The sequence below is a fragment of the Anas acuta genome, chromosome 3, assembly GCF_963932015.1.
Source record: "Anas acuta chromosome 3, bAnaAcu1.1, whole genome shotgun sequence".
In the NCBI taxonomy this organism is placed as follows: Eukaryota; Metazoa; Chordata; class Aves; order Anseriformes; family Anatidae; genus Anas; species Anas acuta.
The window spans coordinates 27,068,667-27,086,658 of NC_088981.1; the positions used below are offsets into that span (position 1 = coordinate 27,068,667).

General features: G+C 34.1%; 1 protein-coding gene across 3 annotated transcripts in view; it reads left to right on the forward strand.

The window, feature by feature from the left end:
• The window catches only part of FMN2 (formin 2), a 160,697-nt gene that overhangs the window by 101,184 nt on the left and 41,521 nt on the right, over positions 1-17,992 (forward strand). Inside the window, exons 14-17 of one of the 3 annotated variants that reach the window (XM_068676284.1) lie at positions 1,411-1,470; positions 1,643-1,763; positions 11,961-12,053; positions 12,233-13,847. In XM_068676284.1, the coding sequence (XP_068532385.1) occupies positions 1,411-1,470; positions 1,643-1,763; positions 11,961-12,053; positions 12,233-12,255 (297 nt within the window). In that variant the 3' untranslated portion in view covers positions 12,256-13,847. Of the gene's footprint in view, positions 1-1,410; positions 1,471-1,642; positions 1,764-11,960; positions 12,054-12,232; positions 13,848-17,992 lie in introns of those variants that run through there. The other 2 variants (XM_068676283.1, XM_068676282.1) reach the window with 2 other exon arrangements.

The following is a 17,992-nucleotide window of genomic DNA, read 5'->3' on the forward strand; positions in this document are numbered from 1 at the left end:
CTCACTATCGTCTCACTTTTTTTTTTTTGCATTCACAAGCAATGATCCTTACTCTTAAAGGGTTTATGGCAGAAGTAGAAACAGTTGAATCACAACTTTTTTTTGATACTGATTTAAAATTTTTGTGAGTAGTAGCAGTTGCTCCCGAAAATGGTTGATTAGACATTGTATTTATTATAATACAAAATTCACCCTTATTATTCATGATATTATATATCATGATTACATAGTATGCGTTACACCATGGATCCAGATGAGTAAAGTATAATTACAACAAGTACTTGATTTAAAATTCATCTGATATAGTTATATGGGTAAAGAGAATGCTGGGTAGTCTTGTTCCTTGCACAGTGCTAGACTGAAGCTTGTGTGTTACCAGCATTTTTTGGCTTTGGTTATTCGTACTGAGGTTGTGTTAAAAGCTTTGCTTCCGTTTACAGGGAAACAATTATCTTTGAGTCTCTATGTCTATGATGAAAAGACCCTTCTGAATGTGGGTAGTGGTATGAGAATGGTTATGGTAATAATTCTTAAGAATTTAAATTGGCCCCTACATCCATCTAGTGAATCACTGTCAAGATCTGCTGTTCTGAAAGTGGCAGAGAAAGAAGAGTTTGTTTCCCTGCTTCCTCACTCCCTAAATATACATGCTGTAGCTTTTGTGTGAGGTAATGTAAGCAGAATGTTGTTTAACCTTATCAACTACTTTCCTCTAAAAGTGCAAAGGAACTTCATTCTGGTGCACTTGTTTCTTTGGTAAGCCAAGAAAGTAGTAATGTGAATGACACCATAGTACAGACCTTGCTCGAAATGTTGTTACTGTTAACCTTGCAATTACAAAATCCATCTTCAGCTCATTTGCTACTGTTCACTCAGAAAATTCTTATAGTTTTCCATCTGAAAACATAGTTCTATCTAAAATCTTAAATTCTAAGATTTTCAGTTGACGATCTATTACAGAAGGGAAATAAGGAGAAAGTCAGGCCCCAAAAGAGCCCTAAAAGTGCCAAAAATTCATTTAGAAATATCTTTGTTTAATTAAACTTTGCTTTAGTCTATAAATGCATGTCTATAAAGACCTGAATGTTGCCAAAATAAGGTGTGTATACTAACCCAGAAACAATTTATCTTTTTCCCTTGTTGTGAAATTTAAAAATGCAAGGTTTCCATTTCAAGTCAGGTGTATTTCAAAAATTGGGAATGGCTTATACAAGTGTTAACACATATTTTTCTGTTACTGTATTTAATGAATAGATAAAACTTTTTTGTGTGTTTGTTTGGTAAAGGCACTGAATCAGCAAAATATTACCTGTATGTGACTAAATATTCCTTTTACTCAAATGATGTTTTTTTTGTTTGTTTTTTCAGTGAGTTTTAGTAATGTAACAACCTTTATTCTCTTCTACACAGGACAACAGCAGAAGTCTTCTATCTTACATTGTCTCCTACTATTTGCGTAATTTTGATGAGGTGAGAATTAATTCTGCTTTTTAAAATTCAAGTTTAAAAAAAAAAATAAATATAGTTTTCTGATGGCGAAGACAAGGAATGCATGCAGATGTTCTTTGTGCTTTCAGTTCTGTATTTTGCTACATAGAAAAGTAATGAACACTGTGTAACTGCACATTTGTGTTTTTGTCAGGATGCTGGAAAAGAGCAATGCATCTTTCCTCTTCCAGAGCCACAAGATCTTTTCCAGGCTTCACAAATGAAGTTTGAAGACTTTCAAAAGGATCTCCGCAAAATGAAGAAAGATTTGCGAGGTACTGAATTTAGATTAAGTGCTAATATATGTTAACAACATATACTTGCTGTTATTATTTTGTATCCTTTTGAGAAATTAGATGACAGTGTAAAAATACTTGCTTGTATTTCAAGTCCTCTTTTAGTATTTGGTTTCCTTAATTTGCTTTTTTATGATTAAGCAATAATTTGTTGTTTTCTGTAGCTAACCTAGAAGAGATTGTTAAAATAAACATGAAGCCAACTTGATAAAATTTTGTCTCAAAACCCAAACAAAATATCTTTTTTATATCAAACTGATTTCAACAAGTCTTTCGTAAGAATTGTGAAGTATCACACCATTTGCATGACTAAAATGCTTTCATGACTAAAGTAGCTTTCCAAGCTACTCTCTAGCAAATAAAAAAAAAGTAATACAGGATGTTTTTACATGCTGAAATAACCTGACTTTGCTAAAATATAGTATGCAAAAGAAGTATTTTTTCTCATGTTTATGGAACGATATTTCCTTGAATAAACTTAACTTTTAAAAATGTGATAGGTTTGCTAGACTTTAATAAAGAACATGTATCACGTGTAACACATATTAAATCTTGGAAAGCTGGATTCTGATCAAGAAGTGAAATGATCTTTGTAATTCTGTTGTCTTGCTGGTTTTGAATGCCAAGAGTCTTGAGGACAAGGAATGATTTGGTAAACCATTAGCTCCTGAATAGAATGGAAGGTTCTGTACTAAAAAACAAACAAACAAACAAAAACCACACCATTACAGAATACATGTAAAATCTGACCTTCTCTTCTTGCTATCAGATGTTCTATTCAGATGTTCTAAAATGTATTTTAAATATCTAGAAGTAAAATTTAAAGTTGTTTCAAGGTCACTTACTGTGATACTGAGAAGCAAACTGAGGCAGCATCCACTTCCTGCCCTGAAGAATTTGGACAGCAAGCATTTTGTAGTTCAGCTATGTAAATTTATTTCTATAGTTCTTGCAACTTTTTTTTTTTTTCTGAGGGCTGGTTTTCAAGCTTGCAAATAGAAAAGATGCTTAGCTTTGACTGAGAGAAAGTACTTGGTACTTAAGGCACGTGTTTAAGAACTTTCATGGAGGTGAACATTATCCCTCCAAGTTCACTAAAAATGTATTTATACAGACAAGGGCTTAAATATTTTTAGATCAAGATTGAAATTTGCACATGGGCATAAATCTCTTATGGAATAAATCTACACTGCAGTGATCAAAGTGGGGGTTTTGTAAAAATGGAAATTACATTTTTCACTCTGCCACAAGACTGCAGTCAAATTCTTTTTGTGCTTCCAGATCCAGCCATTATTCTTGAATCTCCCTTGTCACTCTATTTTGTAGTTAATGAAACTGAAAAATAGCTGCAGGCACTGTGACTTCTTGCCCATTCCCTTTGGGACAAGCTTCTCTGGGTGTTGGCCTGTCTGCATCCACTCCTGGATATGAAGTAAAAATTTCAGTTACAGTTTGCAATCTCACAGCTTTCTTATCAACCCTGAGTTATGCAAAATGCTTTTTGATGTGCCTCTTTTCCAAAGAAAAGTGCAAACCTGAATTCAAAATTATTAAAAACAACAACAAAAACCCAACTACGATTGCAAGAGCATTCACTAAAAATTATGGGTATTCCAATTTCTTGATTGTTGTAATGCATTCAAAGAGTCAGAATAATCATGTTTAATGCTGGTCTTTTCTGAATAGAGTGCAAATTTTAGCTGAATGGATAAAGTGACTTCAAAGAGGTTTTCCAGTGCATTTAGTTTAAGTACACTGCCAGGTTTACTAACGTGCATATGGAACCTTACAATTTGAGGAACTAGCAAGTGCATCACTAAATGACTGACCAGAAAGGGAGAGCTGTAAGATGCTAATTATGACAAAATCCTAAATATGATCCTCTCCTTTTGAAGACACTGAGAATAAATGAGTATTGAGTATTCCTGGGAAATACTGAACATCACCAAACTTTAAGAATAGATGTGTTTGGATGTATTCCAGTTTTACAGTTAGATGTGGTTTGTAGCCATGGTCATCATATTCATCTGTGATTAGGAGGAATTTTTAATGAGAGGATTACACCATCCTTTTCTTGTTGTTTTTTGTTGTTTCACACCATTTCTTGTTGTTTCTTTGCCTTCTTTATTTTGTATTTTGTCACTGAAAAAAATGCAGAAATCCACATAGCATTGGTACAGGCAATATCACCAGTTTAAGGGTATGTTAGTTTAAAATACTCTTCAGACAATGCACAGTGAGATCACGTTTTGTAAAAATGGGGGAAAAAGGCATCCCCAAGTGGATCCTTTTATAAAGTTATAAATGAAACCCAAACAAATAAAACCACAGACTTGAGGTTTCTTATTTAAAAGAAAAAAAAAAAAGTTTTGTAGTCATAATGATATCATTTCATTCTAGAAATGCTGTATTTTACCATATAAATATGTCAGTAACATACACAGAACCATACAGATATAAAGCATCTTCATGGTTTTGTAAAATAATTTTTATCACACTGTTTCACTATGCTGAGCTAAGGCTTATTTTTGTATAAAAGTAGTAGTTATTCTGATATGCCTAGGAAGAAAAAGCATTCATAATGTATGCTTTCATCCATTTGACTGTGGATGCTCTTGTCCATTTTTATGTTTTGTGAAGTATATGCCTTAAAATTTGTAAATGTTAGAATAGAGAATCTCTTCAGGGATTCTAAATTAAATGCAAAAGTCTTTCACAAAGCATGATGTGTGCCTGTTCCAAGATTAATACGGCAGAAATTTTCATTTTTTCTGTATAAAAATATTTTTTCTGTATAAAAATAAAAACAAGTAAATGTCACCTAAGGTAGTATAGCAGAAACTCTACTAACCATACAATATAATTCTTGCAGATTATTCAGGCTTTTTTTGTCATTATTTTTAAGATAATATCCACAGGGATAAACTTAATATGGTAGGTTCTTTATAAGAAATTGAAGACCAAAAAACAAGTAGAGTTTTTTAAGAACAAACCAAATGAGTATGGCTCCATCTGTTGCTTTCAGATTTCACAGCTCTCCAGGATTCTTTAGCCTCTTTGACTTCAGTGACATATAGTTTGTTAAGCAACTTGATCCGCTTTTGATCTCTCCTGGCTGTCAGCAACGTTCCTTGATGCAGTCATGCCAAGCAATGACTTCTGTTCCTATGTCATTCCACAGAAGAAACTTTAGCACTTGCCACATGACTTAAATCAACTCACCATGTAAAGAAAATTTGGCATCCAGGGTCACAAGAATGATGCATGACTCTTGCTGATTAGGACCTGTGTTTTATATCCAGTATTATTAGCATATTTTTCTAGATACTTCAGAATGGCGGAGCAGAAAGATGTGGAAAACATGTATAAATTAATGTTTAATCTTCTCAGTGTTCTGACATTCTCTGTAGATATAATTATGATTTAGGAAGAATCTGGATTTGTGGCCCATGAAATTCTTCAGGGCATCTATTTCGTTTAGGAAAGAATGGTAATAACAGTATTTATGAAGTACTTACGGCAGGTTAAGACAGTTTAGAAACTGCTCTTTGTCTACTTGTTAGCTTTACAATAGTAAGTTTATTCTTGCAAATCAAAAACTAATTCAGCTGTCATTTATTGCAAAACTTTCACTGAAGCTCAGCTAAAATTGAATTAGAAACAACGTCAGGCAAAAAAATCTGACTAGTGGCATGTAGAGGAGAGTAATAACACCATATCATACAGACTGCTATAAAATCAAGTCAAAGTCATTACTTGTTTATATGCCATGGTATTGTCATACTTAATATCTTTCATTTAAAACTGATTACAAGTAATAATGATTATGATAATTTAAGTATTTGTTTTGTAGTGATGTTTTTTTTTCCAACTATTAGTGCTTGCAACTCATTGCAAAGTGTCCATCTGTAAGAAGCTAGGCCATATGGCCCAGGGTATCTCTTTGATTTGAAATAAACAGGAGTGAAAATGTTTATAAATTGTTAAGCATTTGCAGAACACTGTTTTTTAAAATGTATGTTTTGAAAAAAGCCCCATAATAATTTGGAAAAATACATCTTCCCTATTTTTCCTGTGTTGCTTCGCTTCTTAGTATGACCTAAGCCTATTCAACTTTGATCTCTTGTTTTTAGGTTTGATATGTGGTCTCAGGTTAATATTGTCTGTGTAAATCAGGATTAGAAGTAACATATCATGCAGTAGAAAGATTTCTTGTGGTTGAATGTGGGGTGGCATCAATATGGAACAGAGAGATAGGATAGTAGATGTGTTATGCTTCGGTTTCTTACCGTTTTTATTTGCAGTTACCTATTACAACCTTTTTGGATTTTAACAAATCACTTCTTTTGGCTTAGTAATGGTTACTACTGAAATTTAGACAGAGGCCCCAACCCTAAGAGTGTAGCCCAGCTGCAGTTTGGGGTGGCGTTTTCCTTTTCATGGCCAACTGTTGTGTTTGGGGTGCGTGGTGAGATCGCATCCACTGTTAGCTCTTACATAGGTAATACTAACATATACAGGCTAAAATGCAAAAAAAAAAGAAAAAATAATTTTGCACATCTTCCTCTCCCCCACAGACACCCCAATGCTTTTTTTTTTTTTTTTTTCCATATTTAGAAGACACAATTTACATCAAAGTTCTGATTATTGGGTTAAAACATTGGGCAACGTTTCAGTGTCACTTCTTGATTGGGAACAGGAGCAGCATTAATTCCAACTTTACGTAACAGAAAGTTAAGCAGACATTTAGGGTGCCACTACAGATAACAGGAAAGGAAGTGATTGCTCCCCTAAAACTAATTGCTAAGCAAGGTCTTCAGTCTTGCCTGGGGATTTGGATAGCTAAATTTACTAAATGAATTCCATCCAAAGAGGTTTCCCACAAACCTGTTCTTTTTGAATGTACTCCTATGTTGTTATTATAAGCTCTTTGAAAAGAAAGCAGGGAGATGGGAAATTCAAATGAAAGAAAAAAAAAATGCATTATTGGAGGTAATTGATTACAACTTCAAAAAACTTTAACAGAGGAGTCTGTGTTTCCGTTATTCTCTGTCAATAGCTTTGATATAACAGAGAATGAAGATTATCATGGTTAAGACATGCTTTATTTTAAGACCTTCTGTTATATGATCCATAGATCCATACTCTATTGAAAAGATGGTCTCAGAATTTTATAATAAAAAGCCAAATCTTTCAAGGTAAATATTTTTAAAAATGACAGAACACTAGTTGTTTTAGTCAATCCTACTGTTATCTGTACAATTTATCTTTACAGAAGCAGTTATTGCTTTAACCAGATTAAATCTTTACTTTTGCCTACTCATTAACAGCTATGCATCCAGAAATTCTAGCTGTTTGTTCTCCTATCACTGAAAGGGTTAATTGCTGCAGCTATACAGCATGCAGACTCCTAAACCCAAACCAGATGTAAACTAAAGCCAGGCTTTCAGTCAATCTGTGAGTCATATTTTACTGTCCTTAAAACTCCAAACAAGGAGCTGTCTATGGAATCCCTTGAAGATTCAGCAGTTCTTAGTGTAAGCCTTTACAATTCCAAAAAAAATAAGTAAAAGAAAATTAAGAGCTCTTTCTGTGCTTGTAGCTGAGTTCATCAGTTTTTTTCGATGAGATGAGCATTCTCCTTTGCTAAAATCTAAACTCTCTTTTAAAGTCAGAAGTTTTATCTACATGTATAAGGAATAAGAAAGGACTGAGGAAGTTGTGAAAGCAGTGGTTATGCTGTTATATACTTTTCAAGCAAGTTGGACACAGGCATATCTCCTGGGGGAGTCTGAGTACTCAGACCCTCTGAAAATCAGGGACAAAATTCCTTAAAGACATAAACAAATAGTCTATTAAATCTTACTGCAACTTGTTCTCTCAGGTATCTTAAACTCTTGAAAATCCACCTGAGTTCTATAGGACTCATATAAGTTTGTGGTTTCAGATGTGGTTCACCAAAACAGCCTGACAAACCTCAGTTCATTAACCATCCTAAAATAATTCACAGTTCTGTTTGCTTTCTTATTGTTGGTCTGTTTTTTGTAGTTGCTGTTTGTTATGTGACATGAAACTTATATGTTTTGGAAGTGTTGAAAGAAAAATCATACTGTTCCCTACTATCCTGATCGAAGACAATACAGTAAGCCTGAGGAGTCATTGATCATCTGCTCATGCATTTTGTTCAAAAAAGCATATTTTAATATGAGTAGCAGAGATGTGCACTTCCAAGAACTAAAATTTGGCGTCCAGCAGAACTAGTTGGAAAACAGCAATAAAAATATACTTTAAATCTTGAAAACATTTTCTTCTTAAAAAAAGAAAAAACAATTGTTTTTGCTGAAGTTAGGTTTATCTTAAATCACTTACCAGAGTCACTTAATGGAAGCATTAATACAGTGCATGGAATGCTTTGTGACTTCTCTCGCATTTTTGTAGATGTTTCTTAAACAGTATTGGCTGCTGTGAAACTTCATGCAGTTTTAGTATACTGACCTAAAGTAGGAGTAGTAGGTTTTTTTTTTAATGAGCAGTCTAACACAGATTTGAGAAATGGCAATTAATGGCATTTTCACATGGAAATAATGAATGAAATTAGATTCTTGAGATACTGTGTATAGCTGTAATTACATTTTATTTTTAATTCCTGATCTGTTTTTTTTTTTTACATCAATTTCCATTTGTATGTATGGGCAAAAAGCTATCAGTTTGAGACTGCTAGTTCAAAAAGCTATCTGATTTACTAATAGCTCATATATCAGTTTGAGACTGATAGCACACGAGACTTAGAAGTTCCTCTCAGAAAAGCTCATTTGCATTGCTTCTCCAGAGAATCACACACAGTCCCCTACAACTTATGAGAGGAGATGAAATTTGATGGACCATTGGTCTTTTCCACTGTTGAAATACTGCTTATATGTTAATAATGATTTAGAGGGTTGAGAAAGAGGTGTCTCGGCGTGCACCAACACCTGCTTAGGATTTGAAGTCCTTGGAAGGTACAAAGTCAGTGCATGTGGACTCGGTAGCCAGGACTACAGACACCTTCACTATCTAAACCAATGTGAATAAATTATCTTTCTTTCTGCCTGTTTAGGCAATGCCAGATTCTGAGATAAGGTTCTATGTAGTGGTTGGCTTTTGTATTGGCCTACATGACTCCCATCTGTGGTGCCTTGAACACCATTCCATTTTAACATTATGAGAAAATTTATAAGCTGCTTAAAATAAACAGAGCTATCTACACTAGTATTGTCTTTATGTTGCTTATACATCTCCCAACATGTAAGAATAACCAAACCTGTAAGCATAGGGTTGATAATATGCAAATTTTGAGTTTACTTGCTGGAATCAGAAAAGAGACAAGCTTTTGTTCTAGACAAAACTTTAACAAACTCATTACAGCAGACCTAATTTGCCACCCTAGTCCTTTGGTATCTGGGAGGTCTAGTTAAGCTGTTTTGTGGAAAATGTGATTAAGTATAGAGCTTGGGGGGGAGGAGGGGAATTAAATATGGAAGACTGGCATTTTTGAATACTTTTTTTTCCATGTATCACCTCCACATTGCTTAGAAGTTATTAAATACACATCTGACATATTTATTCAGTATCATGTTCCTTCACTTGGGCAGAAATACTGGTAACTGTGTAGTGTTTTATGTTCCTTTCATATGATGACCACTTTAATTCCCTTAGTTACTGTGAGGAATAACAATACCTCATCCAAATAGAGGGGTTTTATGCTCTGGTGACAAATTACAGAACATGATAAATGAGTGCTATAACCAACAGGTTGGGCAGGGAGACCGTGATTCCAAACTTGGTGCTTTGGAGAACTAGGAAACATGTAGAAGAGAGCTGACAGGACTGTTAATTCTTTAATGAAGAAAGCATCCAACAAGCTACTTTGTCTTAAACACTATCTGTCTCAAAGTTGGCAGATTACAACATAGGTATTAGTGTGGTAATAATGATAGCATTTCTCCCTCTTATTTATTTATTTATTTATTTATTTATTTATTTATTTATTTATTTATTTAAAGTTGGATATTAATATGGTATTTTTCTATAAAGCAAAAAAAAAAAGGGGGGGGGAAGGGTCTGTGTTGTTTTTTTTTTAAGTGACTTGCACATCATGAGCAATTCAGGAATATGGTCAAAACCAAACCTGAACTGCTGTTCTTCTGAACGTGATTAATTGTAGTCTTTTCATGTAGGGAGAAGGGGGGAAAAAAAAAAAGAAACACACAAAAAGCAATCCAGAGAAACAAAGATATAATTAACTCCACTCCCCCCCTCTCCCAGCACATACACAAACAAACCAACCATGGTAAGGCTCTTCCAGTATCTGACTGGTTAAGACATTTCATTCTGACAATATTACTTATGTTTCTATTTTTCATAGCAAGTTGAATATAAAATATGGTATATCCCTGCATTTCCTTATAGATTTTGAAAAAGGACTGCTTCAGGCTATTGGAATCAGGTATAAAACTAAGGTCTCTATGAACCTTAACCCTGTGAAGAATATGTAATACATATTTTGGAAACAGATATGGAATTTGAGTGACATGAAATGGATGGTTATGGCAGGGTCTATAGTGTCTCGCAACTTTGTCACTTATTTCTAAATAGGTGAAAAGAATAGTGTAAAAATGTTATTGTCAGAATTAATTCCTTTGCAGAATGATACATAATTCCTCTATTTTGTCTGTCCTATGCTGTATGAAAATTCAAGGAACTTTTAAAGACCTTAAAGATACTTTGAGAACTTCTGGGACTAGGTAAAGGTGAATCAATTTCCACAGCTAACATTACAAAAGAGTGATGTGACTACCATCATATCTGTTTACCTTGTTGGTGCTTGAATGACTAGGCACAGATCTACAGTGAGCTGGCTGATGAGCATTTGTTATAGATATAGATATTTGTTATATATATTTAATTACATTATCTTATCTATGTTATATATATTTAATTACATTATCTTTAATCGCAATACCACCACCATGCTCTTCCTGATATGTCATTAATTTGTTGCTGTAAACTAGATAATGTTATTATTACAGGTTGTGAACTCATGCTTGGTTAGGTAAGAATGACCTGACAACTAATTATTATTTTTTTTAAATTCCTGAAATCCTTTAAAATATTACAGAATTACATTTTTGGAACACAATGTATTTAAGGCTACTATTTGTTTATTTCCGGTCATCAAAAACAGACCATTTCTCATTCGTAGATATTTGGACTGATCCCATTTGGACTGATCCCATCATGTATATTTAAAGTAGATAGTTGTAATAGTGCATTCTGAATCTTCAGATTTTTTTAATCTCTAATTATTTTTTGTTTGTAAAGACGTAGCAATAATCCTGTTTCTCTGAAGTATACGTTCTCTGGAGTGTAAATGAGAAGGAATACGTTTTTTGCATATGTGCACTTTTATTGGAAAACTTCAGGCAGAGTCATTTTCCAGATGTAGTGTCAATTATTTTGTTGCCCCAGACTGAATTACCTTGGTTCATCTGTGGGAATATGGTGGTACCACCTAACCAATTTCTTATAGGTCAGGGAAGCTTTGGGCTCAAACTTTGCCCTGGTCTCTGGTGCAGTAAGAACCTAGCTGTCCTCCCCCAAGGTCTCTTCAAGCTATAATGGCTCTACTCTCATATTCTTGCACTTCAATAATTTTTCACTGTTACTTTTGAAGAATTCAAAACACTTAACCACACCTGTGGTTTTTTTGCAGGTATTAAGCCATAACCTATACTTTATGCACTGTAACTAAGATCCCTCCAAAAAGTTTGTGCTAGTTTTGCAACTGAATTTTATTTTTATTAAGGTATTTTCACCTAAGTCCATGTATATCAACCTGACTTGCAATCACTGTTCATAATCACTGGTCAGTCTCTTAAATTTGCCTGTCTTCTTCAAAACAGTTGAATGCTTTTGTTAATCTTACTACTGCTATCTTTATGTTTTGGTCAAAAACGTTCGATCACAGCATAGCTGTTCCTGAATATATTATCATAGTGTATGTACTTGAAATAGTATGCTTGAGGAACATATTCCAGCAATTTCACTGAGTATATGTTAATTTAAGGGTGTCTTTTATTACAGTGTGTAGATCCATACTATGATGTGTCTTAAGCTAATCTGTTATTTCAATTTCAGTATGTGAGACAGAAGCAGCAAAAGTTTATCAGCTATCACTAGAAGAGCACCTCCAGCCTTTCAAAGACAGCATGGAACAATTCATTAGTCAAGGTAAATAATGAAACGTCACTTAACCTTTTAATGACATTTCAAAGGCAAGTTATGGGAACAGTGTTTATACATTGTGGGAAAGAGACTGTTTATTTTGGCATCATAGAAAGATGTGGATTAGTTTAATCAGATGCCACACAGTTCTAAAAGATTTACAAAATGATTCTGTTGTACTGTAGGTGACTCATTCTCTTTTGCATGACAGCAAAGACAAATGCTATTGGCTCAAGTATGTGATCTTCCGATAAGTTCAGCATTCCAGAGAAAACAATTTTACAACCTTTTTTTCCTTGAAAAATTACTGAAGCTGGAACTGTGTCATTAACTTCTTTCCAAAGAGATAATTCTTTTGTATTTGCCAGAAACATGGAGTAAGCATAGCAAAAGTAGTTAAAGCTTTTCCAGATATAAGGCAAATCCATATGAAATAGTTGGATGTGATTAGTGGAAAATGCTGCAAGATAAAATATATTGGAAGTATTCATGATGAACTGGCATCCTGAGTGCTGGATGGACCAAAAAAAATTAAAAATGAATAGAATATGCTTTACTAGTCTCTTTTACAATGTTATAGGAAGTGTGGATAGCTAATTTTTGACTAGTGGTGTATCAGAGCATCTCTTGAAACACTGCTCTGAAAGAGTATATTCTGTCTAGACCAGTTCATATTTTGATACAACTTGGAGTTGAATACATCAGGGTGACAATGGCCTGATGAGTTACACTAATGTAATTTTAACTTAGTCACATTACTTCTGTTTCTGCTTTGACATTACATTTTATAATAGAAGACAGATCTGTTACTGATCAGATGACTTATGTGAGAAGTCACTTTCTACTTATTCAATGTAACACTAGGCTAATCTAGGCTAATGAATTACTGAGATAATAAGCTATTTTTTAGAGAAATCATTATCAACTGTCTATGCTGTATGTTTGAGAGGCCAGCCAGGTATGCACTTTTTCTTTGGTTGGAATATCTATGATGATCTGTCCAAACACTTCAAAAACTAATATATATATGTTAGCATTCCAGAACATACTGGTCCGTGCTATAAGATTCCCAATTACAGTGAATAAATTCTGATTAAAATTTGTATATATATGAGTATTGCAAAAACATTATTTTGAATTAACTGATGTGAACTGATACTTCCTGAGATAACCACACATTTAACAAATCTGGCAAGCAGAATGTTGTGTCCTTCATCAGTAGATATGAATAACAGAATAACAATTCAAATATGGGGCTTATAATACATCAGAGGTGTATCAGTTAAATTTCTTTCAGTTTTTATAAATCAGAGCAGTCTGGGAAGTATCTGACTCTAGAGTAGCTTACTTTCATTTTTGACTATGGCTTACAGAGGGTAATTGCATACAAAGTAAGCTACAGTAATTTGTTTTGTTTTTGCAAGAGTGTGTGTTTTTTTTCACCTTGATTACGTGTATGTATTTAAGGAAAGTGTGGAAAAAAAACACATATAGATATGCATCTCATCCATGAAGAATGTTGCTGTGTTCCCATGTTAATAGTGGATATTACCAGGTCATTGACAAAAAGAGAAATCCATAGTGTCAGTAAAAATATCATGGTTGCATTTTAATTAAAATAATTAGAAATGTAAATGTGAATACAGTGAATTGTGACTAAACAATTTCTACACTGATTTAAAACTCTTTAAAAGACTATTTTGCAGAATTATATTACAATATAAGGCAGACAAAGGTTAACGTATAAGAAAAAAGAATCCCTGGTTAAGTTCCAAAAATAAAGTAATTTTAAATACCTTTCATTATGAAATCCTTTGTTTTTACTTCATAGGATTGAATTCAGACTTGAAAGAGGCCATGTTTAAAGCAGGATTTCTCTTTCCTGTTCAGTGTTTGACAGGCTTTTGATCTAGATATTTTTTCTAAGGGCTTTTGTTGTTTATGTAGACATAATCGATGAGTCTTTTCAGCTAGACTGCACACATGATCATTTAGAAAAACAGAGGGACAATTCTTGGCACCTTTTGGGGATTTGTGTTTATATAACATATGCTCTGGGCAAAGAAAAATCAAGCTTTAAGTTTTATCTTTTAAAGTTCCAGTTTCTCTAAAGTCAGAAAAAGTTTTAACTTATAATTCAGATGAAAAACATTTTTCATAGGGTTAAATAATTTGGCATGTTTATATGATGCCTTTTCAGAGTAGATAACTTGTGTGCATAATGGGACTCAAAAGTTCAAAGTAGCTAGTTTATTCACTTAAACTTGTTGCTAGCAGTTAAAATGGAAAATGGGTTTCCCATCGGCAAGAATACTTGGACATCAAATTAAATATCCTTGGCAAGGGGTTAGAAAGGCACTTTTTATAAGAATAGTTACTGTCTGGCACAGTTATGTAACTTTGAATTAAGTTACTGTAACTAGTCTACCTGATTGTATTAATAAAAGAAAAAAAACACAACACTTAATGTTAACACTTTTATTAGAGCCGTCAGAGGCAAAAATGGCTGTATAATAGAGTTCTTCTAGCGGAGTTGTAAAGATTATTCATTCAAAGGATAAAAAAAAAGGGGAAGAAATATGGAATGTGTTCAGTCATAACATTTTAGATAAAAATGCTAGTGGTATGTACGATTGAGGCTGTCCAGCACTTCTCTTGCTAGCCCACTCAGTAGACTAAATAGTCATCATATTCATCAAAATAAGCAAAGTAGTAAAAAGATGTCAGTCTCTTTCTGATGGACTTCAGGGCCACTTATAAAATGATCATTCTCCTTAGCAAAAGATTAAATCTATCCTCTGTCCTACCCTCTCTACACTGGTTCAGTGAATATTTGCAAGCACTCCCTGTCCTATGCATTTAATTTTGGAGGGCCTACGTGCCTTGAAACTTCCAAAGCAACCCTCTGTTCTCCCATGTTTTCTGTCCTTCTCTCACTTGCAGCCACATGCACTCAAAAATGCACAACATACAGGACTTTTGTATTTCTCAAATTAACATATGACTAATTTTTGCTGAAATTCTCCATACTCACAAATCCTTTTTTTAAAGACACTTCCAGAAAAGAGATTTAAGAGAGAGTGTCAGAATATACAGGACTTCTAGGAAGTATATTGTTTTATTTATTACATATTTCTAACCATTTATTTAAAGACTTAAAGTACTAAAAGTACTAGACTTAAAGTACTAAATAAGTACTATTTGCATCTCTCCAATACAGGAGTGTAATCTTTACTGAAGTTTTCTTTCTGTGAGTTACTCCAAACAAGTTATCAGGATTTGAATAAGAGAGATCACAAAAGAAAACTACCTGAAAATGCTGTCCCCTTTGGAACTGTACTTTGTTGTGGGTGGAATAGTGACACACAAACATCTGAGATCACATCCACCAGTCAGGAAACTTTGGAAATCACTTCTTTTCCTGGGGGCAAGCCTTCTCAGGACACACAGAAGACAGTAGAAACAGTATCATGCAAGTTATAGAGGAAATTTGTTAGAGGTTAGTAATCCTTTAACACTTGATAGGATAGCTAGCTCATGTTAAATAAATAAATAAATGAAGGTGTGTGGATGAACTGCAACTGAGTTTCAATCCCCAGGTTTTAACTGTGGTTAACTTTGCAGCGAAAAGCAGTTTTTGGGAGCCCCAGGGACTCCAGATCGGCTGTGCATTCTTGTCAGCCTGATAAGGCAGGAAATTTCTAAGGAGGAATTCTAAGGAGGCAGTAGCCACTGCACCCTCATAGAAGTTTGGTTTGGGACTTGGAAAGAGGCAAAATATTCAGAACAGATTTTCACCTTTATAAATTGTGTGAATGTGACAGACTTCAAATCTAAGGAAATCATTGAATATTGTGTTAGCCTCTGGATATGATACCATTAGGTTTGGATTTTTAATAAGTGTTATAGTGTAGGATACTTGAGCACTAGAATGTATTGCTTTTAAAAGAAGTAAAAACATACTTTTCAGGATACTTAAGCACTAGAATGTATTGCTTTTAAAAGAAGTAAAAACATACTTTTCAGGTGATTAGCTAGTTCATCTGGAAAAGGGAATAATTCCAGTTCAGGTGAACAAGGTGACCTTTCAACCTGTGGCTCCTTCTGGTCTTACTTCACAAAATTCTGCAGTTGTTAGTGAGTGCCAGCCCCATGTTTCATGCTGCTGGACTCTTCTCCAGGCCCAAGATCTAGCCTCATCTTTATGATCTTGCAGAACAAAGATGCTATAATTGTTCTCTTGATGGAACTGACTGTAACCATCTCCTTCTCTTGCCAGAAAGAGCATTCAGAAATCCAGTTTCCAAACCTTTAGTAAATGAATGTATAAATCACAAAGTGTGTTGTATTTATCTTTATAGCTGCAACCAGCTAGTTGGACATAACTTGTTCTTTTAGGTCAAGCAGCAAAAGGCTGTGCATCATCAAATGATGGATTGTGAGTAAGACTAAAGCATCAGACTGACTTTTGGATGGCTGGGTTCAGCTCCTGGCTCCAGAAGTGCTGTAGATGATTGCGAAATGAATGCTGCTAGGATAATCTTAATTCTGGCATTTTCTAACATAGAGATGATTGATTTTGCAGATTACATTTTCCTTAAATGTTGCTTTTATAATTTGATTAATATAGGGGAGAATATAACACTATTTCTTATTTTTTTTCTAAAAATAATTTGAGAAAATGACTAAAACCATTAGGAATTATATACGAAGAAATATTTTTGGTTTTGTTTTTCTTTTAAAAATACAACACTAAAGGGTCACGTATTGCTAGATTTATGTGGAGACATTCACTTTAAATATTATCAAAATACACTCATTACTGAGACAATTTTTTTAAATCATTGATCATCAAATCATCTTGAGATAGAGCAACATACAATCACTAGAACAAAAGTGCAGGAATTCACACTTAAACTAGTTCCATGAATGTTTACATTTTTATGTTGGTATTCTTTTCATTGGATTATTGAATGAGCTTTTAAAACTTTTTCTTTGAGTGCTGAAAGTATTTTTGTAATCTCACACTGACATCTTAATGCTAATAAATAGTTTAACCTCGGTATTGTATAAACTTGTCCCTACCTCAGATGTCAGCACCTCCATTGGTGTATATTATTACCTAATAATCCGAATTCACATTCTGTTGTATTTGCAACACTAAACAGAGTTCACTGAATTAGCCTCTCCTTACCTCAGCGTCCATGAAAGGACAAACCTTTGGACGTGGCATGGCAGCTGTTTGTGTCTTTGGCACAGGACCTCATTGAAACATTAGTTTTTTTTGGCATAGGCATCAGTACAGTGATGGCAGACAACACAGGTGTGTTGTAAGAAAGAAGGGCATTGGTTTTGGTAGTGGTTGGGAAGAGTATGTGAGTGTCATAATGTCATCCACCCCAAAACTATTCGGAATGAATGCAGCAGATTACTGAAGTTATTGAAAAGTTTATAGATAATTATAGGCAAAGATATTCCAATCCACATTTTAATCTCCTTCTCCTGTAAAATCCAAAAAGCATTCAAATAACATTGCTTTTACCATCTACCTCTTGGGGTGGTGAAGAAAAATAGAGATATTAAAACTTAAGCAAGACAACTTTGTTCCTGTATTGTCTCTAATTATCATGGCATTTCATGTTCTTCAGCAGTCCAGAGTCCAGGCTTACAGCTGGACAGCCTTGCTTTTAAATTAGACCTGAAACCTCTTGCAGGATCTTTACTTAATAATGCGTATTTAGTCCTAGGTATGCTAGCTAACTGCATGTCTGTTTACGGTCTAGTCCTGACTTCACGGTGCGCTGTGTACAACTTTAGAAACAGTAGTATGGGGAGTGGTGGTCAAAACTGTATACGAAATATGATGTATTTTACTTCTTTGCATGTGACATTTAACAACATTATAGTGAATAGTCACAAAATGCACATAACTAGAGTATGATAGC